We start from the raw sequence: 27,827 nt of genomic DNA on the forward strand, positions 1-27,827 counted from the left end.
ATCAGGCCTAAAGGCTGGATGAAAGCAAAGAAAAATGTTTCTTGAATGAGAGCAAAAAACCTTGTAAACTCTAGAAGGCAAACTACTCCCTCCTCACCAGTTGCTGAAGGCAGTTGTACTTCCTCTGCCGTCATTCGTAGCATTTACTGTGGGAATGACAGCTGTCACCAGTGTTTTCCTTAGCACGAGCAGGATAAAGGGCATCCTTACTCCTGAAACCACTCCTTCTCTAAAAACCTAGATGAAGTATCTCAATCAAAGTTAAATGTGGCAAAAGCAGATGAGTAATTCCCATTTAACACTGTTTGCTGCGGAGTTCTTTCGCATCCCATGGTGATTTCCATTTTTTCCATCAGTTTGATTACCGCCTTTTTTTCCATCAGTTTGATTACAGTCTGTCAGCCATAATCCAAACATCCTGCCATGCATCAGATAGCGTCACAACATCAATGTCCTTCAGAGGACAGCTTTTCAAAGGATGCAATGAGTGCTTCTGAAAAGAAGCAAATTTAATCTGCCTTACTCCTTAGAGCTACCTTGAGAATCACAGACTCTTGTTTGTGCACTCAGACCGTGACATAGCAAATGCTCTTCAGTTTGCATGAATAGATGTATGCCGTGAAATACAAAAATAAGTCAGTTTATTGCCTCCTCTGAAGCTCATTTTTTAAAAAAGTGCCTATAAATGACAAGTTTCACATGAATAGAACAACTGTTGCCTGGACCTGTGCTTCCAAAAGATTTATTACGTTTCTGTGATAAGGAGCTATTGCATTAGGCATGTAGAGATATGTGTGTTAGGTTGTGCTACAGAGAGGGATGCCCCAGCGGCAGATCTTTTTGCCTTTGTGTGATTTTGGTAGAGGATGGAAGGTTGCACAGAGTAAGAGGTCGCTACAGTGGTATCTTTGAAATCCATTTTTTATATTTATGGTAGAGTCATAAAAAACCTTTTTTGAATAAAAGCATATTTGATGACAGTCACTGGGTCATACCTCCAGATGAAACGGTCTTCTTTTTCAGATTACAAATTAACTGAGACATTATCTACCATATGAAGTAACAGTAGGCCATATCTCATGAAGACACTAGTTTGGAGTGGTATGAACCTAAATAAGCAAAAACTGATACTTAGTTCTTCAGTTTTGTAATCAGCTTCATATAATTTAATCCCTTGACCTGTGAATATATTGCCAATCTTACAGTGGTGTTTCTTAAAATATTTGAAGCACATTTTCAAGGCCTCACATAGAAAATAATGGCTTAGCTTCACTGTTAGTGTAAAAAAAACATAAGCACTTTATTTCTCACAGCCTGTTGACATAACTATCTTCCTGTAGGTGTGCTCCACCCCTTCCTCACCGAGGAAGTGACGGAACCAATACTTAGAGCAGCAGCACTAGAGGCAGCACCTGTATATTTCTTTGACTAGGTATTTTCTATCATTTCTAGGATATTCTTCTACTTCCCTCTTCACCTTCATACATCCTCCAAAGTTATAATGGAAACATTCATTTTGTTGTAGATTAAAGCTAGAACGAAAGAGGGGGGCAAGCAGATACCAGAAGAACTGTCCTCATATTTCAGTGTGCTCACTACACATCCTCATCCTGTAAGCTTTACTCCCAGGTAAATGCCAGTAGTGGTGGGAGCTAAGAACACCACATAATAGCCTTGTTCTGTTGTTTTGCAATGGACTGGACAACACATTGCTGGATGCAGAGTTCTGCAGATTTCATTAAGTTCACATGTCCTGACTAATGCAGTGTGAGCCCTTGTCCACAGCATTCCTCAGGGCTGTGACTCCCTTGGATAACTGGGTTTTAAATTCATGTTTCATCACGCTTACTTTAAAATGCTCTTTTTGTTCCAACAAGGAGGTAAAGAAACAGGGACGACAGAGGTGGAATCTTCTTAAGTTGACATAAAATATACCGTTAGGTAATCACCACTGCTGGTTCGCTAGCAAGTACATTACTACGTACATTTTCAGTTGTGTTATGTCTTATCAGCTTTTTAGCCTTTTTATTATTGATGTTTCATGACTTCTCAGAAACCACTTCAGAACTAGCTATTAGTTTTATGTCTGTCTGTGTGCAATTGCTGGCTAAAACATAGCAAGGTGACAAGAGTTAGAGAAGGATTAGAAGAAACTGATGGTGTTTTTAACCTCTTTCATACACAGGCTTCTAAAAGTCTGTAAGGAGAAAATAATGAAAAAATAAAAAAGGCATGGAAAAAAATGTATTAAAAATTCTTTTTTTTTTTTTTCCTGTACTGTGTGAGCTTAGCAATTTTAAAGATCCAATGAAACCCTGGTATTTAAGAGAAGAGAGTAGAAGTTGAGCAGCTAGGAGGAAAATTTTACTTGGAGAATAATATTCCCAGAAATACCAAAATAACAAAGATATTGGAATTTGTTTGCATTGAGCTCTGTGCCCTTGAATGGCCATGTCACTTTTTTGACAGCCCTTTGCTGAAGCCATGAGCATCTAAGACTGTTGACAACACTGGTTTTGTAAGAAGTAATATTTTTATTAGGTATCTTTCAAAAAGTTTGTTATTTTTTTTTCAGTTATGAAAACTGAACTAAGAAAAACACAGCCTCTGCCTTCACACCTTGCTTTGCGTAGCTTGCTTTTGAAATTCAGATTTCAAAAATTTACTTCAGGCTGTTTTAGTCTACGAACACATTTGTATGCAGTCAACTACAATAGTGAAAGAAGCTACTATTGAAACTGGAGGGGGTAACCATGTGGTTGTAGCTAAGCTTGTGTGTGTGTAGAGGCCTGAGGACTAAGACATTTTGTAAACTTCCTTTGTATTTTACATTTTAAAACTCCTAAAGCTTGTTAATAGATTTTCCACACTGGCAATCCTCTAATTAGCTTCTACAGTTTCAAATAAAGATGGTCCTCTCACAACCATGGAAGATCTGAGTTCCTGAATTGGGAAACAAAAACAAAAACAAAAAAAACAACCACAAAACAAAACACAAAATAGGCTATGTAGAATCAGCCGTTACTGAAAAAGACTCCTTTAGACATTCGGTGTTTCATTACATCTAAAAGCTAAATGTCCACTGCATGTCACTTCTAAGCAAGCGAAGTCTTGTATTTATTTGATTTTCATTTTACTAAGGCAAGAACAAATCATTTTACATAGGAAAGAGGAAATCAATCACCGTGTTATATTACATGGCATTTCAGCAGGCGTACTCCTAAGCAACACTGTCAGCGCAGATGCTCCCTGGCGATGGCTGCACTAAATTGCCTCATGCGGCTCTGCGCAGACATTTCTGAGCTTGATCTAGGAGTGCCTTCCTTGGGAGGAAATGTAGCTCAGTCTCAGCTGTCACAGGGACACTGGCAGCCTGTCCACATATGTTTGAGGCAGCAAAACTAGCCTGTCTGTGTTTTCTGTGTTCTTTAGCTGTTAGTGCTCTCACCGAATGATACAGCTGTGTTTTTTCTCCTCAGCCTGACTGAAAGCAGGAATCCCATCTGTACAAGGGCATACAGAAAGGCAAGAAGATGGTTTCTTAAATGATGATACACAAAAAGAAAAATGTCCAGTTTTGTGTCAAATATCTTGTCATTCCCTGTGTAAAACCACTAAAGAGGACTACAAGCCAAAGATCTCCCAAGCATCTCAGATCCCGTAGGCAGATAAGGACTCGCCACCAAACATGTTGAATAAGTCTGCGGCTGCCAACATGTTACAGGAACTTGGAGAGAAGTTGCAGCTCCTTGCTAGGTATGAGACTGGTTTCCCACAGGGACTTGTGAAAGTGCTGTCCTACAGCTTAAGAGAACTCACTGGGCGGGCTGATTACTGTAAATGGCACCAGAAGTCACTAGCCTGCAAAACTGTGAGATCCAGGAGAAGCCAAGCCTCAGAGGAGGTTAAGAGCTGTGCTCTGGCATCCAAATGTAAGGAGGGTGAAATCACTGCCATAAGAAAAGAATGATACAAGAAGAGCTTTGCTCTGCCAGCCTGCACTACAAAGGCAAAAAGAAATCCTGAGACAGCATCAAACATGCCTTTAGGAAGTGAAGGTAATACAGTGCTGTATAAGTGTGCTATGTTGTAATGTTTGGCCACAAAAGGAGAAAAGTGCTTTCTCTTAAGACTACACTCTCTATTGGCTGGGTAGACCAAAGTGCTTCAGTTTATAGGTTGATATACTGCAGTTCTCTGCAAAGCATTGTTTTAGGACATGATGAAATAGCTTTGCAGCTGAAGCAAGAGGTACAAACACTTAGAAGAACAAAGCTGGTGAAACTGGGCAATGTTTCAAATCATTTATCAAAGCATTTTTAGTCTCCTCTTTCAAGGTGAGTGATAGAGTCATAACATATTGCACCAGTGAAGAACATTTGCATCCAGAGTATTTCATTCAGCAAGTGTCAGTGATTCTCAGTGCAGAATCTTAGGTCAGGGACAAGCCTGTTCCAGCTCTCCAGGTGGTACTGCAGTCTTCTTCTTTAAAAATAAAAGAATTTTTGTCCTTAAAAGCTGATTCACCTTTGCATTTGTGCTCATAAGCTCACTCTGCTTTCCTCCTGTCTAGCTCTTGTTGTGAAAAATGATGCTGGCCAGTCACCCACTGCAATCAGCTTCTCACTCTCATACAGCATTTTTGAGGAAAGAGGCAAGAGTAGCAGGCAGTTCCTCTGAAAAGCTGGTGTTTAGCAGAGGTGGTTAGAATTATGCAGTACCTGGACGTGCTATTCTGGATGCCTGAATTAATTAAAGCATAGATTAGTATGAGAATGGAGTAATTATGAAGAAGTAATACCCTGCTTCTTCAGTACAGTTTGTTTTTAAATACTCAGTCCTTCACTGATTATCTGTGATCATCCACCACTAAGGTTCAGTACCTGTTTGTTGTATGTAGCCACGGCAGGTCCACTACCCTTTGCTAGCAGAATACACGATCAGTCACTGCTTTGGGTTATTTTAAACCAAAAATAATCTTTACCTGCTGGAAACTAACTGGCCACACGTATCTGAGTTAATAACTTTTGGTCTGAATGGCAACACTAATGCATCAACTGAAATGTTCGTCACAGGGTATTATGTAAGTTTTGCCTAAAATGTGTACAAAATTAAAGATCTGAAGGGAAGGGCTGCTTACTTTGCACCTTTTGTTGGATTTCTTTGAGAACATTGGCATGTGAAAAAAATATAAAAAAATAAAAAAAATTATACATTGTTGAAAGTGCTGCAGAGACATCCAGCATCCTAGCATGGAAGAATAACTCCATAAATCAATATATAGGGAGAGTCCTATAACCTTTCCTGAAAATGCAGCATCCAATTTCTTCTGGCTGTAACAAAGCGACAGCACCCCTGGACCATCAGGAAATGCTTTATTGTGGAGTTGCATGCCCTTGGTGTCACTGTGCTGTTAAGTTTGCAATATTATTGATTCCACCTTTAGCTCTTGGGTTCACAGGCAGCTTTATTCTGCTCAATGATCTCAAGATCATTGTTCCTCTTGATCATGCACACTTCCCTTCAGCACTCCACCAGAGGATCTGTCAGTGCACTGTACAATTAGGCAGCAGCTGGAGATTTCTTAATCACAAATGAATACCTAAGGGTGGAGATAACCAGCTTCCACTAATCTATCTCTACCCTTTCCTATCACGGGAGCATTACACTACATCCTTTTTCAGCAGCAATCCTGCACTTAACTGGCTAACCAACTAAACAGTGACTGGAACTCAGATGGGAAGTTGGACATAGTTCGTGTCTATGTCTAACTTGGAATATATCAGAATAATGCAGTTTTCTGGATACCCACCCTCTTCATAGGCATCGATCTCTGTTTTTCAATTAAAGGCACCCAGAATACATGTTCCTTCTTTCTCCCATTGTTTTCTTCAAGGCAAAGAATCTGTATAAGAAGACAATTCCCAAAGTTCCATATGTGTTCATATGAATGAACCCTACTTTCCCGAGACACATACCATAGAACAGGGCTGACATTATCATCAGTCTTATTCATCTATTTCTAAGCTCTTATTCTGTTAGTCTAGGTTTGATTTTCCAGCTTTCTGACTCAAATCTGAAGATACTCATCAGAAGCTGCCTTATGTGTGGACACAGGAGAGGCTAGAGCAAATTCAAAAACAAATGTAACTGATATTTTTACTTCCATAAACAGAGTTAGAATATATGGCAATGCTTTTACAAAGTAGGACATAAATTATGGGAGACCATTTAACCAAAACAACAAGCTAGTCTGGAGGGTGTTATTGCTCTGAAAACTCTGAGAGTTCATCTTAGCATTTCACTATTCATGAAAGGGAAACACATTGTTATCTTTGTTGCTGGTAATGGAAGATAAGAGTTATCTCAACAGAGACATTTTCAGGGATTAGTGGTGAGACAATATTTTCTGATTATGATTAACCTGCAGATAAACTTCCTGGTAGTTGTGAAAACCCATTTGAATATCTTTTGCAACAGAAACCATGGCCCATTAAAACCATTTTGCATTTTGATAATGTGCTGTGATCTGTAATCTGTTGTCTTGTCAGGGCCTGAGAGAAGACTGCCATAAGATGCAGAGGCCAGAATCAGGCCTTGGGCCTTCTTCATTCTGCTTGCACTAAACCTTCTATTTTTGCTCAGCACAAGACGGCCTTGCCATCCTGGAGGCTCCCCACAGAGAACTGGCCATATGTTTAAAGGTGTAGTAGCCTCCAAATTCATCAATCATTCTCTGAGTACCGGCTCTAGTGCTAAAATAATATCAAATGACAGCAGGAGATATCTGAAATAGCTAGGATCTACCCTCTCTGGATCAATTCTCAGAAGAAGTGTTGGAATTTATAAACCAGGCTAAGTTTAAATGAAAAAGTCTTCTCTGATAACTTATTATAAGCATTAATTACTTACAAGGACAGTTATTAAAGTTAACCTGTATAATTTTGTATCTACAGCACAGTTCCTGAATTTCAGCTATTACATGTCCTGCTGTTTAACTGATAGTTCGTGTACACTGACAAAAATTAAAACCATACTCAAATTTCATGAAATCAGCATTGTATCTTAGGAGAAAATTGATGAGAATAGGTTTAGCAGCTAGCGGCTGTGCAAAATCTAACGGTTACCGGTGTGTAAGAATGTACATGCTACAATGCAGAGTACATTGTAAAACAGAGTACACTAGCACACTTTTCATCATGGTATAGGTTATTGTCGCTGCTTTAGTCCTTGGGGAACCAAGTACCCCAAAGTCCAAGAGAATTGATACTGGAGCAAAAACTGGAATTGGGTTTAATTGACCAACCTCTGTCTGCCTCTGATAGCTATATAATGTGCTTGCAAAGCAAAGCAAAAGAAAAGCAACAAACAAGCTTAATATTTGAAGCTTATACTGGAAACATTATATTTTCTGATCATTTAAATGAACACTGTTGTCTTCCCACCTGTGAGACATACCATGTCCTATAATCACCTGTTTTAGGGAACACTCTAAAATGTACGTTACTTATTCTTCCGAATTTAGGACTTTGATATACCCCGGCCTGTAATTGTTAGGAACTAGATACAACTCATCCAAACACTGAGAATACCTTCGCGTATCTGTGGCACAGCTGTCCTGGGGTCTACCATATTACTGTTCTCAAGAGCTCTGCAGTCAGCAGACTTAGTCATCTAATTGAAGACAACATTTAAGCCACAAATAGGGTCGTAGGGTCTCCCAACAAGCAAGGTGTTCCCTTTCACAGGATCTGATCGTGTTTTCTTTGCAGCATTTGCAGACCCCGTTGTCCCGTCTGTTTGGAAGTAAAACAATGCTCTTCATCTTGCAGTACCCTGATGCTATCACTAGATCCCTGTGTCAGTGCCATGGGAGTTGGCTTAGTGTTCTTGAATATTTGTGCCTAGCCTGGTCAGCAAAAAGTTTATACTGAGCAATATTTAATGGCAAATTTGAAACAGCAAAAAATATTGGCTTGAAGACAAAAATGTTCTTTTGATTTCTATCAGCTAATGTTTTACATAATTAGCTTTCCTCAAAATTGACCATCTCTTTTGCTCATTTTTTTCCTTTAGTGGTTTCATTTGTCTACTGCTCCTGTGTTGACCTGCATATTTTTATAACTGCTTAAAGAGCAGAAGTATGTATGCATTTACTCATATGTACGTGTAGAGGAGTACACATAAGAAGTCTAATTGAAAAGAATGTCAGCCAAAAACTGTCAGGCATAATTAGCTTTCTCCTAGGTTTGAGTCAACTCAGCCAGCCTCAAAGTCTCTGTGAGGTACTGGCCCTCACAGTCAGTGGATCTCTGCTGTGTACGTGTGTAGAGGGTTGGTGCAGTCAGTTCTAGTGCCAACTTAATCATGGGTGACTTGTGTGATCTTGGGCAACTGTTTGACTCCCGTCTATCTGAGAGTAATGCGTAATATTTATCATGAAAGGATTGATTCATTAACATTACAAAACTCCTCTGGATTTTCATGTGAAAGACAATTTGACTTCAAAATCATATTGTTAGCTGTAAAGAGGTCCCCATGAAAGGCTATTGAAGAAGAAAACTGAAATCTGCCACTTCAGTCTGACTGACTGGGGAAGGAATTGGGAGATCAGCAGGTTCTTTTGCATTAACTAGAAAGGAGAAGATCTAGAGGAGAACAAATCTTTGGGCACATTTTACCCATGTTGTGGCTGAAGATACGAACCTAATGACTTGCTAAGGTAATTGTAAGTGTATGATAGCTGAGACTTTAAACCAGAAATTTTCACCTGACATTCACACCGGCCATGCTGATCAGGTAAGAAGTCTGAACCTCCACACTATAGTGCATCTCATGGGCTGAATCCATTGTCAAAGCACTGAAATGTCCATGAAAAAAAACAACAGCCGATGGGCTGTTAACTGCTGTTTGGGAGGCTACTTGAATTCCTAGCTAAATTAGTGGCCTTGATCATTTCTATCGCAGCTGAGAAAGTAACGTATTAAGGTATGTTTTCTGTTTAGGTCAAACTTTATTCTAAATTAACAGAAATCTTACCCAAGGATTCTGCTTAGCAAGAACTAATCAGAGAGATATTTTTTCCTTCCTCATGTAAACAGAAAAGAGCAAGCATCCAAGCTGAAAGGAGTTGGGTTTGACAAACCAACCGTTCTATAGCATTATGGTGATTACAGAGAAGAAACTTTCCCCAAGACATGGAAGGTTCAGGCTGGCATGACTGTCACACCAGAGCCGCCATATGGCAAACAGCAGAACCCAGTGGTCAAGAAAGCAGACACAGCATAGTTTTGCATTTTAAACAATTTTCAATTAAGATTTAAAATCAAACCCACCAAATTTACCTACACTGGCCAATCTTACATTACAGAAAACAAGCAAAAATACATAGAAAATGTAAAGTGCAGGCCTTAAATCTCAGGGTCTTGTGCTTCTTGCTTTGTCCTTGTAAATATCTATGCATTCATTTTCCAAAACCCAGTGAAATCTGAACATATCTTTTATTAAAGACTCAAATTCAGTATTCTTCAGTTAAGATGTGAGAGAACCCAGCAAACCCTGAACCATCCATGGTTCTTCAAGCCCCCAAATTCTCTAATCCCGTGTGTGCAGGGAAGATCTGGCTGCCAACACACAGATTCCACTTAAATTGTTTTGATGATGTGAAAACCTTTTCTGTGCATTACAAAATTTGTATCTTCTCTGCAGCATGTCACATGTTATTTACTTGTGGGTAGATAAAAGATAATAGCATCAGAATATGTATTATCCATAATAAATATTAAGGCTAGAGACACAAAAATGTTCCTGAAACTTGTCAACTGAAGGCTAATAGATGAATACCATCTACACGCCATTTATGTTATTTGTTTCTTCTTTTAAATTTACAGTAGAATTTGAAGTGTTTTAGAACTCCTAGGACTGTAGTAGTAAGTGGAAATGGCATTAAAATCACACCATTTGACACCAGCTTCTTTTCCATTTGAATTATTAAAACAAGAATTTAACTCTACTCTTTTGTCCGTAACACAGGGATAATAATTTATACCTGCCTCACAAGCCTACAGCATGAGAAATGCTGGATGAAGGAGTGGATATGCAAAGTGGCTTTTTAATTAAAGACTCCTAGATCAAAGAGAGATTCTTGAATTGTTTAGGTTTTACTGAGATACACCAGGAAAAACAGGTTTCACATTTCTGCCTGTTTACAGCACTGCCATAACAGTGATGTTTAATCAGGAAGGAGGTCTGGTGACTAATAAAGATGAAGAAATGGTCAGAGAATGGAAATGGCCTCGGGATGGCAAGCTTGCCCAGCCAGTTATAGCACAGATAATATTTATTGCTTTATTACTATTGTTCTTACCTCTCAGCCCCCCACGTTTAGTCTCTCTGAGGTGTCTGAATTGCAAGGAACATGAAGCTTATGTTTCTTCTTAAGACATTTTACAAAGACTGGCTTTCCCGACAACTTCTACATGAGCTACCTTTTTTTTCACTCATGTTGCTCCTTAGGGAAGAAAGACAAGCAGATTGCCTAGGACTGTTCTAACTCAAGATTTCAATAAACAAGAAGCCCATCGTCCCTGCTAGATGCATTTTGGAAGAAACCTTTCTGAGCTTGTAAATATGAATGAGCTATTTCCCACTTTTCTTTTGGGTATGGTCGGTAACAGGCTACTGTTTGCCTGACTTTAGTCCCAATCCAATTACCCCTGAAGTTCATGAAAAGACTTCCACTGCTTTGTAGTTACCAAATCTGGGCCTAGGATGCTGCAAAAATACCAGAAATTAAAGTAAAACATTTGCAACCCAAGTCAGTAAGCATGCCTTCAGGCACAGAGTTTGTAAACACACCATTATTTGCTGCGGTTGGGTCAGGTGATTTGTTCTTTCTTGCTACTAATACAGAGCTACTGGCAGGATGCTTGGTATTCTATGCAGGGCATACATTAAGACCCAGACGGAATGACAGGTAGCCAAGTATATAACAGGTTTTCTTTTCTTGGCTCATGCTACCCAGGCTGTCAGCTGATATGAAGGCGTAACTTCAAACAAACAAATGGCAATAAAATTCTTACAACTGACATTACTGTTTAATATAGATAAATATTCAGGGTTGGATATTTTCTGTAAACTGACCTTTGTTTATGCTATAAGGTCTGCAAGAGTTTGAGACTTCTGAAATACCATGCTATATCTGTGGTTTTGGCTTTTACAAAGTCTGTAAAGGTTATATCAGATAATTATCGAACAACTTTGAATTATCAAGTACGGATTATAGAATGTTATTCCAACTACGTGCTATAGTAAACTGATGTTCTTCAAGAGTCATGTGAAAGTGGCTATGAGTTTAGTAAAGTTGTGCAACATATTTTATTTGAATGGGTAGGAGTGTCAGAGACGGTGCAAACTGGCTTTTTGTTTAAATGTAAGACAGGAAAAGTGGTTCCAAGTCTCCTGCTTGGTGTCACTAGGGCGTTTTTCATGGTCTTTGTGCACAGACAATGCTAAAGGCTTTAGTGACCATGATTTTCATAAATTACATCGTATGTGTCAAAACGCTGATTCTTTACTGGTGGCTAAACTGTCCAAATCCTGCCTACTCTCACCAACAGCAGTAGTTAAAGGGCAAGCACAGACTAGCTCCTCATGAATCTGTCCATGCCTGACTCCACAGCTTCTCTGCCTCCACTAGAAGTAGATCCACTTTCCTGAGTGGTTTGAAATGTTTCTTGTACCTTCCTGCCATACAGCATCACCCTCCAAAGCATGCACAATCTCAGGATGCTCACTTTGGGCAGGAGTCATCCAGGCAAAGTGCTGTCTCTGTCCACAGTTCATATGTTAGAAGCTAACTTTACAGGATTCAAATGAGATTGACCAAACTAAACTTGTTTGTAAGAGTAACTCTGATCATTTCCTCAACAATGACCAACTGTCTTGGATAATCAACTCATTGAGGCTTCTTCAGTTGGCCTCTTCCATCTACCATAAATACGAAAACTTGGTGGAGTTAGCAAACCTCCTTTGTTCTCATTCAGGTTAATGAACACATCACAGTGAGGATTGCAGGGCGCTTTGCAATTAGCTTGGTCTACAAGTAGCAACATGAAAGTGTGTGCTTGTCTTTGTCACCGCTGCAGGGTGCGGCTCTTCCACAATTAGAGGCATTCATATGTTGTAACAGCTACAGTATTGCATTTTACTAAGGACCTTTGAAAATATTATTTGCTCTGCAAACTCTGGAATCGATGAGCTTTCCTATAAAGTACACTTTCGAACATAAGCACTATGTGCGGTGCTACAGAGTGATCAAGTAAGAGCTTCCAGAGGCTTGGATATTCATTTCCAGTGGATTTATGCTGATTTATGCTGAAGTCCACCTACTATAGATCTGGCCCAAAGTGAGGCATCTTTCCATGCGCTTAGGTTCCTATTTCTGCCTTTTTTTTCTGGCTTAATTTTTTAATGTATTTCCTGCTAATACCTTTTGGTGATTAAGTCCTTGTCACCCTACATCCCGTGTTTACTCTATAGGTGCAGCTTTAACACTTTCAAATGTTCATTTTTGCTCAGAAAGGATGGCTAAGTCATATCTATAATTTTCTAGAATTCTGCGGCCTACCAGATAGAATATTAAGTGTATTGACCCATCCCATTTTGAAGTAGTTATATTGTGCTGCAGATGTGGGTATTGGACGAAGCCCTAAGAAATCCTGATCCAAATCTTCCTTGTCTTCATTTCTGTACAGTGAGCTGGTTATTGAGCTGGGTTAATCATCCGGCCAATGCCCTACATCTTTGTGGCAAATACTCTCTTGTAGTTCAAAGTTGGATTGAAATATACTGTTGGTAAAACAGACTTTTTTTTTGTGGTTTGGAGGTCAGGAAAAAGATAGTTATGAAATAGTTGTTGGAAAAGCAGAAGAAATCTATCATCCAAGTAAAACAAAAACAAAACAGTCTATGCTTGTTCAGAGTTTATTTCCTTCTTCCTGTTATATATGAAAGTATTTAGTCTAGAAAATATAAAAACATACATTGCAGGTCTGTAAGAGGCATGTATACACGTCGTTAGTTTTAAAAGAAAGATTAACTCCTAAACTTCTGAGAAATTAAATTTGTCAGAGTTTTTAAATGGCATTTTGTAAAATCATTTCATTATGTGTGATTCATAGTCTTAGATGTTAGAATGCAACCAATGGATCAATTACAACTAGCATCACACTATTAAGCATAAAAAAAAAAAAGGTTTCTCACTCACACATATTTCTGCTTATGTGGGAAAGGAAATATTCTAAATGAGGGAACAAAAAAGTAGTAAATGAGCATATTTGAAATCTAACCTATTTCTGATTTGTTTGGAAACAACAATGGTTCAAGCTATGTTTCATGAGATGGACCTTAGTTTTTTTAGCAGTTTGTCAGTTCTTTGTTAAAAGAAAATAGAAACTCTTAATACATCCTATAATACTGTATTCTAACACTGGGGTGAGAAACGATATCTTATTCCTTCTAATTCTAGGAGTGCCTGGGCTATAACAGAGATAGAACTACCCTCGAGTCCTTGCAAGACTGGTATCTGAAAGGCCACCAGAACAAGTCTTCCTGAGATTAGTAACTCACTGGATATCTTTCTCCTGTGGAGTTGGAAGGGTCACTGCTCTGCAGGATTACAAGGAAATAGGGAGAATTGGTTCAGCAGGAGTCACAGTTTTGGCTCATTCACAGCCTTGTGTAGGTGTTTAGAATGCATACAATTCTCAGTTCTGACTTCTCTACACCCAGAGCATTCCTCAACAAAACACGGAGGTGGAAAATTTGACTTTAGGAGGATTTGACTTGAAATAGCTGACATAGCAAATTCCACCTGGATAAATTTTATAAAAAAGGTACAGCAGATGGCTAAGGTCTGAGTCAGAGACAGCCTATGTCTTCAGTTACCCTGCTGGCACAAGGGAGTGTCAGTAAAAACCTATCAAGAAGGTGTGTCCAGGAGCTTTTACTGAGTCAATTTAATCTGTTATGGGTCTTCACCCTCTAAGACTCTGCACTGACTCATTTAGAGACACCTCTGTCACATACACCAGATGTATATGGTGTTCTGCAATCATATTGTCCTCCCTCCTCCAAGCACATTTATTTCTCTTTAAACACTAGTGGGCCAAAAGAACTGATTATTTTGAAAGGCCAGACTTTTTTGAGAATGGATATGAGAAGGTGACATTTGCTTACATCAGTGTCAGCTGTAGTTAGTGGCATTTTAAATACTTGTACTTGTTATTTCATTGTAGATTAACTGACAACACCAAAAATGGTCTAAACTAAGAAATTAATGAGACCAAAATCTAGCATAGAATGAAAAATATATTTTACTCGTTACTGGAGAGAATCCTACAGCTGTGGAGAAAAGTAGGTTATCTGGTGTCTACTCCAATTTAGAACTAGGGAAACAAAAGTAAAACCACAACAGTCTGACAGCTCCCCTGTCTGAAAAAGAGAATCATGATAAGGGTCACAATATTGAAAATGATTATTGTGGATGACTGGCTGAATTATTATCGTACAACCCTAGGTCAGGCATGGTCAGAAAACAGCTAAAGTATGGTTTTATGAGCTTGGTTCTGTCTCAGCAGGTGCCACATTAGACTGAATGGTTCTCTGAAAGCCAGCCCCAGACCGACCATCAGAGAATCTAGACACTGCTGGCCTGAATACCGAACCAGACAGGAGGCCTACAGGCAGCCTGTTTCTCAAATCGGTGAGCAGGTACTTGCACACGTAGTTCCTCTGAGGTCAGCAGATATTTCTATGCTGAGCGTTTCCATACAGCGTGGCACCACAATTACCAGTCAAGTGCTGAAGAAGCCCCCTAGATAACTGGCAGAGTTCGAGCTGCATCGGTGTGCCACTGCGTTTGGACTGGTCAGTCCTGCAGGGACCAGGCAACTTAATGAAGGCCCAGCAGCGTGCTAAGGCACCAAACCCTTTGCAGGGCCAGGCTAGTGCCTCTGCGCAGTACTGCCCTGAGCCAAGCAGAACAACCTGTTGGGGGATCTCTGCAGTGAGGTACGTTGCACTGGACACGTACCTTGATATTATTCAAGCTGACCACAGACAGTGGATTCCAGCCCTATGCTGAGGAAATTACTGTGGACGCTGGGGCAGGTAATGAATGCCCTGTCTGATTCCCTACTTCCCTGATACTGCAGCTTTTGTTAGACTGAGACTGTAGAGACAGAGGAATAAAGGTTGGGAAAAGAGGAGGAAAAAAAAAGTGTGGAGGAACCATAAACCTCTTTGGAAGACTGCTCTCTATATTAATTAGATTTAACATTTATATGAACTATCTGGTAATGTAATCCACTGCAAGTACATTTAACTCCTGACAGCATGAAAGCCAGACCTGGGCAGAAGGTTAATATAAGCTTGTTTTCAGCCTTGAATGGAATGAAATTGATTTAGAGAGCTCATGCTGGTGTATTACGTGCCATGAGAATCATTCTGTGAGTACTTGTTACATAAAAGCCTCCTTAATAATACAAACAAAAGCTATAAGAACATGTTGCTTTACTGAACGTGGGTCAGTGAAAATGGCACTGCCTGAATTCTGTATCTTTTCTGATTAATTTAGCAACAGATACATTCCATATATTGGAGCTCTTTTATGGGGAAGACAGATTGAGCATCACCGTATTCCTTATATGGGATTAATTTTCCCTCTTCTACCTTGTTGACATCAACACTCATAATATTTTTCCTTGTGACTTGTAATCTACCCACCAGATAAACCTGCCAACCTGCCAATTAGTTATACCTAATCCAACAGTCAGGAACTTGTATGGGGCATGAAGAGGGAAGTGTAAAAGGCTGAGGATCAGATTTAAGATCTACATGTGAGTTAAGACTTTGGCCTTAGCAGGTCAAAGGAGGTGATTTTTCCCTTCTGTTCACCTGAAGTGCTGCGTGCAGTTCTGGGTTCCCCAGTGCAAGAGAGATGTGCTATTGGAGAGTCCAGTGAAGGGCCACATAAATGATTAAGGGACTGGCACATTTTTCACAAGAGAAAGACTGAGTGATCTGGGACTGTTTAGCCTTGAGAAGAGAACGCTTAGGGAAGATCTCATCAATATATACAAACACCTGAAGGGAGCGTGCAAAGAGACCAGGCTCTTTTTAGTGGTACCCGGGGACAGGACAAGAGGCAATGGGCACAGGCTGGAACACAAGCAGTTCCATCTGAGCATCAGGAAGCACTTCTTCACTGTGTTAGTGATGGAGCACTGGCACAGGTTACCCAGAGAGGCTGTGGAGTCCCCCTCCTTGGAGATCTTCAAAAGCCACCTGGACATGGTCCTGGGCAACCGGTTCTAGGTGTCCCTGCTTGAGCAGAGGGGTGGCGCAAGATGACCTCCAGAGGTCTCCTCCAACCTCAGACTTTCTGTGATTCTGTAATTCTGTGATTAACTTTATTATTTTTCCAGTTTGCATCATGCAGTAGTTGAGTTACAATTACCAAATGAAGTTGACTCCTCTGTATGGCATGCAGCAGGAACCACGCTCTTATCCTCTCAGGTAATGAGGAGGGGAAAATGAAAGAACTGCTTTTCCCCCAAGTCACTAAATGGTTCTTTCATGATTGCTTATTTATGTCATACAGTAAGAATTTACATTCTTTTTCCATGTTATTATCAGTATTTCAGAGTCTTTTTTACAAACTCAGCAATGTCTGAAAATGAGCAAAATTAAAGGAAAAAAAAGTACTTTTAATTTCATATGACTTGCCTATACCTCAACTAATGAAGTAGAAATACCATAAAATTCAAGTATTTTATTATTGCTAATAGTATGCTGAAACTCTAGTCTTGTTTTACATACACGTGTAGCTGAAAACCAGAATTTTGCATATTCTCCTTTTGTTCATGAGATCATTTATGTTCTCTTTTCCATGATCCATTTATTTTAGATTTATTTCCATTTTCCTTCTGTTCCCTTCAGCACATATATTGTGGGCCTCTGCTCCTCACAGGTCTCTGTTTTAATGCTTTTCTCTTGGCACAACCATTTGGGGATTGATCCAATATCTCCAAACACAGCAACAATCTTTCTGCAATCTTTCTGTTAGCTTTGGAAGGCCTCAGGAGAGGCTTGTGGGTTTTAGAGCCCTTCCCTTCCCTTCCCTTCCCTTCCCTTCCCTTCCCTTCCCTTCCCTTCCCTTCCCTTCCCTTCCCTTCCCTTCCCTTCCCTTCCCTTCCCTTCCCTTCCCTTCCCTTCCCTTCCCTTCCCTTCCCTTCCCTTCCCTTCCCTTCCCTTCCCTTCCCTTCCCTTCCCTTCCCTTCCCTTCCCTTCCCTTCCCTTCCCTTCCCTTCCCTTCCCTTCCCTTCCCTTCCCTTCCCTTCCCTTCCCTTCCCTTCCCTTCCCTTCCCTTCCCTTCCCTTCCCTTCCCTTCCCTTCCCTTCCCTTCCCTTCCCTTCCCTTCCCTTCCCTTCCCTTCCCCTTTCTTGCTGGTCCAAATCTTTCCCAGGGTTTTTTCTCACTGTGAAGAAGTTGCGTTCAGAGATAACATCACCCAGAGCAGTGTGGCAGGCTTTATTGAAGAAATTATGACTTCGCCAGAAGTGTGAAGGTAAGTCTCTGGATCTTGGCACTTGTGCTGCTTGCTTTAGTCTACAGGACCAAATGACCTACAGAACCCAACTCCCTCAAATGTCAAAGCACTTCTCAAACAAATTAGTTTTCATCACACCTGTGAAAGGCAAATAAAACCAGCACACATAGCACATATACCTGAATTATGAAACGAGTGTACTACAATCAGCTGTTGGAGGTGCCTATGATACCTTCAGATAGTCAGGGATCGTCCTTTGAAATCTGCTCTTGGCTACCACCAAGGCCTGTCTGTCCAGCCCATCTGGCTGAAGCACACTCCTCTTCCTCCCATCTGCTTCGTTTCAGGGGCTGTGCTTTTGCAGAAGCCGGCAGCTCCACAGAGCCCACATTGCATCAGACCTTAAATACCTGAAACGTTTAGATGACTGCACACCTCAGATAACAGAGCGTGACTGGGCCTAGGCCTGTCATTTATCGAGGTGATTTAAAATGATTCTTCAATCTGTGCTTGATGTATTCGACAATCTGACCTGCTAACAGTTTCCCCTGTGTTTTCTCTTCCTTGTGACAGGAACAAGCTGTGGGGCACACCGCAGGCTGCTGGTCCTGCTGTGCTTCGAAGAATTATGGTGGGGGAGGAAGGGGAGACATGCATGTGTAGTAGTCATCAGATTCCCTGCGTGTCAGACCTGGAGTACGATCACCTCATTAGCAATCCAGCGTCCTTTAAGGACAAAGTTATAGTGGTCTGTGCCTCACCTTCACGAACAAATAAGGATCCTAGTGAAGACAAAACAGAGCGGCTGTATGAAAGACAGAACAAACACAGGAGTATGCCTTGTGCCCAGGTGGGTTTTGTCAGACAGTAGATAGTTTTTCTAATACATGGTTGAAAATCTTAAAGATTCTTTTGGGAATAATTTTCTATTTAGCTGGTTGCTAAAGTATATGAAAAGTGGTCTCAACAGAAACATCAAACTGGCACCAACTCCAAATACGTATTCTACAGGAAATTTAATAATAAGAACAAAACAAAAACTTCCAAAATGATAAAAAGTCGAGAAATCCTAGATTTTCCTGGAAAAAGGACATTTCAAAATAAATTGTTTCTGAAAACGGAATATTATTTGGATCCAAATCTTTGAAGACGGAGAAAATCACTATCCCTATCTTGAAGGAATTCCTCACATCATTCGTTTTTGTAGGAGAGCTGAGGGAGTAACCCTGAATAATCCCTTGATGTAGAGCAGGGACCTCAAACTTTAATTAATAAAACCTAGAACTGAGTCTTGAGGGGCTTTCTCCCTCTGCGGCACAGTACCAGGGAACCCTGAGGCAGTGTGTGTGTTAAGGCTACTGTGGCATTGCAGGCCCCAAGGATTAATTACCACAACAATCTATTGCACTGGTTAACCAAAAACCTGTGATTTGGTAGCAATGTGACAAAGCACTTTCTTTTGGGTTACTGTTGAAACATTTGGGCTTCCAGCAATCAGCACTCTCTAACAAAAATGAATGAAAAAGATTCCACACAGAAACATGCTGATTAAAAATTATAAACCAGCTCATTTTGATTACTGTATAAACTTAATGAGAGATGATTTAATGCAAGACTCAGTCTTCACATTCACATAGCCACAAACTAAGGAAATATACAGCAGAAATATCTTTGTGTAAGTCTGTGTTTAGAAGGACTGGAAATAGGACTAAGATAAAGTTTGGAAGGGCAAAGAAGTGAACTATAAGTAATACAATAAATTCTTTTATAGTAGAGAATGCTTTTTGTTTTAGTCCTCGGGATATTGTTTATTATTATAATTACGTTTAAAATTTCCCAATAAATGTAACAGAGGAAGTGGTAGTATAGACTCCACAGGCACTTTTACCATCTCATCATCTCAACTTTGTGGGCACAACAGTAAACATCAGTGAGTGCTGTACTCAAAATCTTCCCTTTGCCACTAGTCATTAGTTGACCTGCACTGAAATTAAAATATTAAGAGGATTTGGGTTGTAGATGCAGCCTCAATTCCAATTAAGGCATCAAAATGACTTTTTTCAGCGTGTCTTATTTATCCGTTCCTTCAGAAACTATTTACACAGCAGCTGTCATTTCTGATTTGTATTTGAAAAGTTAGCATAGAAGAGGTCAAACTGTGGCTTTCATGAAGTCTTTGGGAAAAATCTACGCATTTCAGCACTAGCAGGATTTTTAATCCAAGAAGCAGAGGCTAAATCTGAATTAAATATCTATATTTTACGTAAAGTAAGGTTTTATGAAAGTAAGGGTGTTTTCAGATCTAAATTTTCATATTGGTCCTTCCTCCTGAAAGCCTGGCCTCAAAACCCATTTGGGAAATGGGTGGAAAAAACACACGTGGAAAAAAAACCCTTGCGCATTGTCTCCTTGTCTCACCGTGTGGCGTCCTGCAGGTGGCCCCTGTTCACTAATGGCTTTTGAAAGACTCTTGAAAGTGAGGGTTCCAGAGGATTACGACAAAGTCATACAGAAGTTGCACAGCAACTAGCTACCACCCCCGCTATCATAACTATCGATCTGATTTTACAAATCACAGGAGCAGTTTCTTTTGAGAGAAATAGACTCACAAATAGAAATGGAGAAATTGAGAAGCTCCTGTCACCAAATACATAGCGTGAAGAACCATTGCTACGTGGTCTGACAGAGAAAGGTAATTCAGCTGAGTTTTTAAGGACTTGTTTGGAAGGAATGCACTGGTCAGGCAAAATTGACCACCTACTTAATTATATAATTGTGCTTCCCTTCTTGCTTTAGGGTTGTCTGGATTCCTTTCGCCTCCTCAAATACGACATCGCCTCTGCAGATGCATTTACAGATCATAGAGGTTCCCTATTGGAACAGAGGCATAATGTGGCTCCTGGCATGTTTTTGGTATGTTAAAAACATTGCAGTCAATTATTTAACTTCTAATGCTATTACTGTGATCTGGTTACAAATGAGTGACTCTGGGATTGCCACATGTCGTGAATATTTGTGCCAGCAGGAGAGCAGATTGTTAGTCTGCCTTCTGCAGAGGTACAGGCTGTCACCCCAGCAGCCCTCACCCTTCTCTGTGTGTTAGCAGTTCAGGATTTACGATGCATCAGGTCATTCTCCTTCTACTTGCAAAGGGCAGGAAGCACATGCTACTTGCCACGGCATTAGAAAAGGAACACGATTTCTTCCCGTGGACTCCAGTAATTAGATGTAGCCATCTATGCACTTAACCCCATTTCTGCTTCATCTGTGGCAAAAAGTCTGTGTGGCACATCACACAACGGTGTGTTTCAGTATTTAAAGCAACAACAACAAAAAAGCTTCAATTTTCCAACATTCTCAGAAGTACCTTTTGAAAATCAGGAAAATGTCTAAGATGAAGGATGGACTAAAGTTAGTTTTAAGTACTTGTATATCTTTCATATGCGGCCCAAAAGCATTAAAATTCCTTGCAAGTGTTTAATTCATTTTTCATAGGTGATTTGTTCCATTAAAGTTTTGCATGCAAAACATGGGTTGCTTGTCTTGAAATACATTATTGTTGTAACTCTGTGAGAAAAGGATTCTCCAGGTCTTGTTCACTTCTGTCGCAAGCTGTTATTAGGTTAAGAGAATGCAATCTTGTTTTGCATCTCACAGAATTGCGTTATAATTGGATTTTCATAATCCTCACATCATTTCATAAACAACAATACAAGTGCTGCTTTACTTGGTTATTTTAATCACTTTTTCCCGGTAGGAGAGAGTCCCCGCTCATTAATGTTTGATTATTCTTTGTCTACCTTATTAATAATGGTAAGGAGCAAGTACTGCTTCCTGTGTTTGCTTTATACCTTTGTAGCAGTGACCATGGCATTAGAAGATCTTTCAAATATCTTCTCATCTCAGCTACTGTAAAATTAAGGCTATTTCTGTCGGTTAGGAATGAGCTATTCCTGCAGCAGGAAAAAAATCTCTACATGAAGACACCCATCTGTGATGAACTTCTCTGTCCACTGGGTGACACCAGCAGTCCATCTGATATTGCTTAGCTGTGTATAAAACCACAGAATACATATCTGAAGAAGATTAAATTCTTAACCACTCAGCTTCTTTTATCCTGATAATACTAATAATGTTTTCATCCTCTCTGGTGGCAAAGGGATATAAATAATTAGAAAACGCAAAATGCGGAAAAACAAAACAAAAGAAAACAAAACAAAACTTCTTCCAATCCCACTACTTGTACAAAGTGGGAAAATAGCCTGTAAAGTCACTATCAGCTGAGGGTCTGTTGCAGAGAAGATAGAGATTACATTTTTTAGTATGAATAGCCCACGATTGAGAATGAGAATGATTGTTAGCAGCTCTGAGGATTTCATTTAACCAATTACAGAGGTGTACTCTGATTCTGTTCTGTTACCTTTTTGCATTCCCGTGTGGAAAGGATTTATTATTTTTGAAAGAAAAATCGGAATAATAAGTAATGTTTTAGGTTTCACAAACTGATTATCCTTAGGACAGCTCTTAACCTTCTTTAGTTTTAAAAACAGTTTAAAGACATCATATGGTATATATGCAACTTTTTTTTTTTTTTTACTTCACTTTACTTTTAATTCACTGTTACAAAGATAAGACACCAGCATAAGCTCAATTTCTGTCAGTGCTCAGATACAGACAAAAGATATATGAGGAGTAAAACATGAAACCTAATTAGCCTGTTAGCATGGTCTTAATTACTGCTTTTAAAACTGATTGATAAAGGCAAGGTGGCTAGTTGTTCTGCTTGAACAAGACACTAACCATTGTTTAGGGAAGAATGGAGTTTGTTTTTAGAAGAAATATGTTAATAGGTTTTTCTTCGATACCACTAATGCCTCTCAGATGACAAATAATAGTCTGAGCAAACAAAGAGCCTCAAGGGCGTGAGCCTATTTCACTGTGTTACAACCCCTACAACATTTCAAACGGTAACCAAACAGGGAACATGCTATAAGGATGGAGCTGCCCTGGCTGTTTCCAGGGAGGGGGTCAACCCATCCTGAAGCAGGTCCCAGTCAGGTCCACCCAGCTGCTACCATGCTCAGCCAGAACAGCTTTGCCCACCACGAGACCAGCAGCAATTCACAGCCGTTCCACGGGACTGGCTGCGAAGGGCGAGACTTGACCAAAGCCACACCATCCGCGTACAAGCATCCTCTGTGGGCCACAGTGCACTGAGGAAAGCTGCCGGAGGCAGCAGCTCCACCTCTCCTCGTGTTGTCTGCGTGCTGCCTTGACTTGCAAAGACCGTAAGGAAGACAAGAAGCTTTAAGTTGCAACTCTGCCAGAAGTCACAGATCAGAAAGGGCCACAGCGTTTTACATAGTTATTTCCAGAGCACTTCAGAAGTAAAATGATAAATATTAAGAAGTTATAGAACCTATAATCAGCCATTGCTCTTTTTTACTGGACAGCAGCACTGGCTGTGCTGAAGATCCGGGACCAGCCTGCCTGCAGTTTAGAAGTAATAATTGATCAGAACGAAGTCACTACATTTAGGGTAGAATACATCTACACCACCACCACGCCGCCCCCTTCTGAAAAATCAGTTGTGTCATAGGGAACAAAATTCCAGGTCACACTCGCCTGTCTGGAATGCTCAAATCTAATCGCAGAAGGCTCCAGAGGGATCGTGCAAGGCCCAGTGGTTGATAGTCAGTTGTCGTATGACATTAATTGTCAATAAATTTATATGGGGGGAAAGAATCATAATTACTTATTCGAAGACGGACACCGTAGCTGTTAACACTAAAGTAAGAGGTCTAAGATTCATCTGCAGGCATGTCTCTGAAAACCTCTGATCAGTCCTCTGCAGTGGTCACAGTACAAGCCGAATGTTTAGTAAAAGGGTGAATATAACAGGAAACATTCTTGAGATTGTGATACACAGCACGTGACTGTCTTCACCACATCTCAAGAAAGGATTTAACATGGAATGGCTGTTCATATAAGGAAGGACTAAATAGGGTAACTTACAAAAGGAACTGAGATGAGGTACAAGAAAGCTTTATGAAGGAAAAACGGTGTGGCAAAGGAATAAGAAGTAATTGTTCATTGTTTCTTAAATCACAGGCATGATCAAGCACCAATGAAAAGATAAGCAGCAGATTTAAACCAAAAGGAAATTCTTCTTCTCACAGCACATCATTAAACTGTGGAGCTATTTGCCACAGGATGTTGTGGAGGCCAAAAGTATAAGTGTGTTCAAAATGGAATTAGATACATTCCTGAAGGTTAGCTCCACTGGCAGCTATCAACACGATGCCCCAGACACAGCTTTTGGTTAAGGAAATCCCTGAATTGTTAACTGCTTAAGGCTGGCGTGAGTCACAGAGTAAGACTTTCTTATAAATGCCCTTCCACTCCTCACTCAGCTACCAGCCACTTGTAGCGACAGGATACTGGATGAGCTAGACGAGCTTTTGATATAATCCTGTGCAGCTGTGTTCATACCAGTATAATGCGATGTTGTTGCTTTAATTTGGGTAAAACTTCAGTAAAAGCATTAAGGGGCAAAAATGCACAGAGACCATGAGAAGAAGGTTCTTTGCCTCTGGAATCATCTTCAGCTACATATATCAAACATTTTAATTTTGTATTATTTTAGGCAGCAAAGCTTCAGTAAAGCAAAAGTAATGTCCCCAGGAGGGGAAGGTCTCTTTCAAATTGTGTAAAAGTAGGACTAAAAATGTACTTAATTTTACATGTTTTCGTCTTGAGGCACATAACTAATTTCCTCTGGTATAACACCCACGGGAATTTCCTCAAATGATCAGAAAAAAAAGATTCAAAATGAAACACAATTGTCCTCTGCATTTAATGAATCCAAAGGCTACCCCTCGTACACCCAGAAGGACAGAGTCCATCCTTAATTTCCTACTAAAATAACTATTGTTCAAGTAAATAAATAGAAGTGAGAGAGAAGGAATTCGTGGCTTCAAAGAAAAAGAATTAAGTTCAAGTTTTAATCTACATATTAGGCAAGAAGGGAATGTTGTATGACATTAAACATTTGCTTTTAGTCAGCTCTTATAGTCTTAGATGCCTCGAGGAAGTCATTTTACAGAAGCATTACAATAACGCACTTGCTCCCAGGGGCAGTTGCTTCTCTCTGATCACGGCATTGACTTCCTGCCATACGGACAACCCCCCTCGCTCCCCCTGCCCCCATCTAAAGATCTATGGGCAGTTTCTGTGCCTTCAAAATGTTAGGAAGTTGTAGGTTTGAGGGGCAGGAGGCAGAAGGGAACCAAAGTTTTGTTGCTCTTTTTTTTTTTTTTTTTTTAACAAAAGGTGGCTTTTCAACAGCATTGTTTGTGCTGGGTAAAAAACAAAACAAAACAAAACAAAACAAAACAACCAAACATTCCTGTTGTTTTCTTTCTTTTTTCTTTTCCTTTTTTTTTCTTTTTTTCTTTTCTTTTCTTTTCATAGTATTTTTTTTTTTTTTCCCCCAAGGTGTAGTGTTTTTTTCTGTGTAGTTTACCAATTTATAATCATGCATCATTTGTGAAGAAATTACCAGGATAACAAACATGAACCTAACAATACCTAACAACAACAAAGCATGGTGTGCTTACATACGTACACTCACACAAACACACACTGCTGTAAGACCATCACATTCGACTCAAAGAACAAACTTTAGCTGATGTACTTGCTTCCATCCATCAGTGCTGTACTGTGTGGAATGGCGGTTAGATGTCATGAGAGCTAGCTGAGGAAAACTAGCACTGAATGCTTAGTTCTAGCGCTTTTCTAGATTTATAATTAGCTCTGGATGGGGCTGAGCCGCAATAGCACAACTCCTAAAAGGTAACGCTTCCCAGAGCAGGTGGGACCGACACTGTGATACAACAGAGGGGAGAAGGTAACCTGACGTCCAGACCCTTGGGGCTGGGAATGTGCTCCTGCACTCGAAGAATGCCGGGTGAGCCACGGAAGTTGCTTATGCTCAGCTGTAGTTTTCACTTGCGCCATGGCCATGCAGCCACAGACTGAAGATGGACATTTTTGACCGCAGACTACGCTTATCCCAGGCAACAACACAGATAACTGGCCTGTCCAGCAAGAAGCAGTGCGCCTGGTTTGTGCCATCAGTAACTGTCTGTTAAGTGTGAAACACAGACAGAAGTCCTCTAAATATGCGAGGAAGACAGAAGAGGAAAAATAAAGAGGAAACAAAACAGGAAGGGGACAAAGCTTGCCCTCAGTTAACACCTGCTGGATTTGCTATTAGTGGTAAAACACATGCACACCTAAAAACAGACATCCACAGAGAAATCAGCCATCCAAGCATAGGTACAAGGCCCAGATGAAGTGCAGGAGAATTCATGATTTTTTTTTCCCCAGAAGATGTAAATATGCATAAGACTCCACAAAAGTCAGGTGAAACCACAGTCTGACCTTAATATCTCCTGAACTTCCCCTTCCCCAGCCAGCATTCTGGCATGCATGTTTCAGATGAAACAAAGAATTATTGAAATTCACTGGTGACTATGCTGTTGCCATTTCCAGACTGCTACAGGGTGAAAATACTGAGGTAGCATAGTGGTAAGGGGCGTTGCACACTTCTAAGTGGTTGTGCAGGGCAAGTTAAACTAGCAGTATGAGAAATCTCACAGACGAGGTTTTCATAATTCTTGTCCCTTGAAAAATGGAATACTGTCCTGAAAAAGGTGAGGGAAAGTCACAGCGATCCATCTCATTCCAGCTGATCTTGAGATCCAAAACCTTTAAAGGAAGGCTGGGTTCTATAACTGCATTTGCCTTGCAGCTGACCGAAGCCTTGCCAGCTTCTTAAGCGCACTCATTATGATACAGGCTGAATGTTTGGAGCTGATTCTGCAGCTTATCAACAGCATGAAAGGAATTTGTGCTATATCAGGCCATTCAATGAATTTGGACTTCTCTGGATTCAGGAGTTGAATGGGAATCTTCTGGGAATACCATTCAAAATCCTTTCTGCCATTTTCTGCTGCAGATAATCAAGATGACAACGTTTTTAGTATTTTTTTCTAGTAAAAATAGCATGTACAAAATGAGCTCAGGATGTGGAATCCTCTATTTATACACAGAACCAAACTTTAGCAACTATTTGTACTGTTTTCTGTTTCACAAAAGCTATTTTGGAAAGGCCGTAATCAGAAAGTTAAAGGATAATCAGCCTCTACTGCTCTTGGCTTCTTTGACTAAGAATGCTGGTTTGCTCATTGACTGGTGGTGATTTACTTGTTTGCTTATTAACAATCAAATTACTCAAGATCTAGTTCCAAATTACTCAGCCAAGCAGCCATCAAACAATACCTTTTTTTTAAAATTTTTTTTTACTGTCATCTTACTAACAAGTAGCTCCTGTGTTCGTATTTATTTAGGCAGACCTTCTGCAATGACAGTTCTCCGTTTCCTTCATAGTCTAGAAACAACCTCAGGAGGTCACCTAGCCTGGCCATTTTCACCAGTACACAATCAACCGTGTCCGTGCTATTACTGACATGAGAGATGGTGCAATTGGAATACAAATTCAGAGATCTACAAAAGAGACCTCTAGACCTGAATCAGTTTTCTAGAGTCTTTCATAGCCCCTGACGGGAAACAGGCACTTCCACACTGTGCATCATCTTCTTCCAGGGCATAATGGAAGTGGGTCGAATGAATCACACGCTGGAAATGCCAGTTTCTCTCCGTGGGATTCAGATGTAGGTGAGGTGAATTCAACTCTTGCTGTTCAACCTGTTTGTAAAGTCTCAGTGATAGAGAAGCCACGATATCCTGACAAAATTATACCCAAATGCTTTGTACTCTTATTGCTTGTCAGGTTTTCCTATTTAATTTTTCTTCCTGCAGTTAAAGCCCATTAGCTCTCGCTCTGTTTATCACAGACATGGAAAACAGACTGCTGGCTGTCTTTCTGTAGCAAATCTTATGTACCTTCTGTCTCCCATAACGATGCTCCCACAGTCTTCACTTCTGAACACTAAACAGGCACAGTTTATGCAACCTTTCTTTATAGGTCATATTTTCTGGAGCTCTGGTCATTCTCTGGGCTTCCCTGCAGATTCTTGCTGGTTGAAACACCTTGGCCACTCCAGCCCTGCTGAGCTTACAAGTTATACTTTGTATTTTACAGGTTAGATACCTATTTACAATGCCACAATGATGTAAAAATTGTATGTCA

At 40.2% G+C, this 27,827-nt stretch overlaps 1 protein-coding gene across 13 annotated transcripts in view; it reads left to right on the forward strand.

Annotated features, from left to right (window-relative positions):
* Positions 1-27,827, forward strand: part of LOC308188444 (uncharacterized protein C3orf20-like) — a 44,204-nt gene that overhangs the window by 2,770 nt on the left and 13,607 nt on the right. For 4 of the 13 annotated variants that reach the window (XM_080577447.1, XM_080577451.1, XM_080577454.1 and 1 more), the window contains exons 2-4: positions 3,480-16,578; positions 18,185-18,461; positions 20,408-20,524. In XM_080577447.1, coding sequence (XP_080433573.1) covers positions 16,523-16,578; positions 18,185-18,461; positions 20,408-20,524 — 450 coding nt within the window. In that variant the 5' untranslated portion in view covers positions 3,480-16,522. Of the gene's footprint in view, positions 1-1,452; positions 16,579-18,184; positions 18,462-20,407; positions 20,525-27,827 lie in introns of all 13 variants that reach the window. The other 9 variants (XR_013945507.1, XR_013945508.1, XR_013945509.1 and 6 more) reach the window with 9 other exon arrangements.

This window comes from Anser brachyrhynchus (assembly GCF_964034855.1).
Source record: "Anser brachyrhynchus genome assembly, chromosome: 1".
NCBI classification, from domain to species: Eukaryota; Metazoa; Chordata; class Aves; order Anseriformes; family Anatidae; genus Anser; species Anser brachyrhynchus.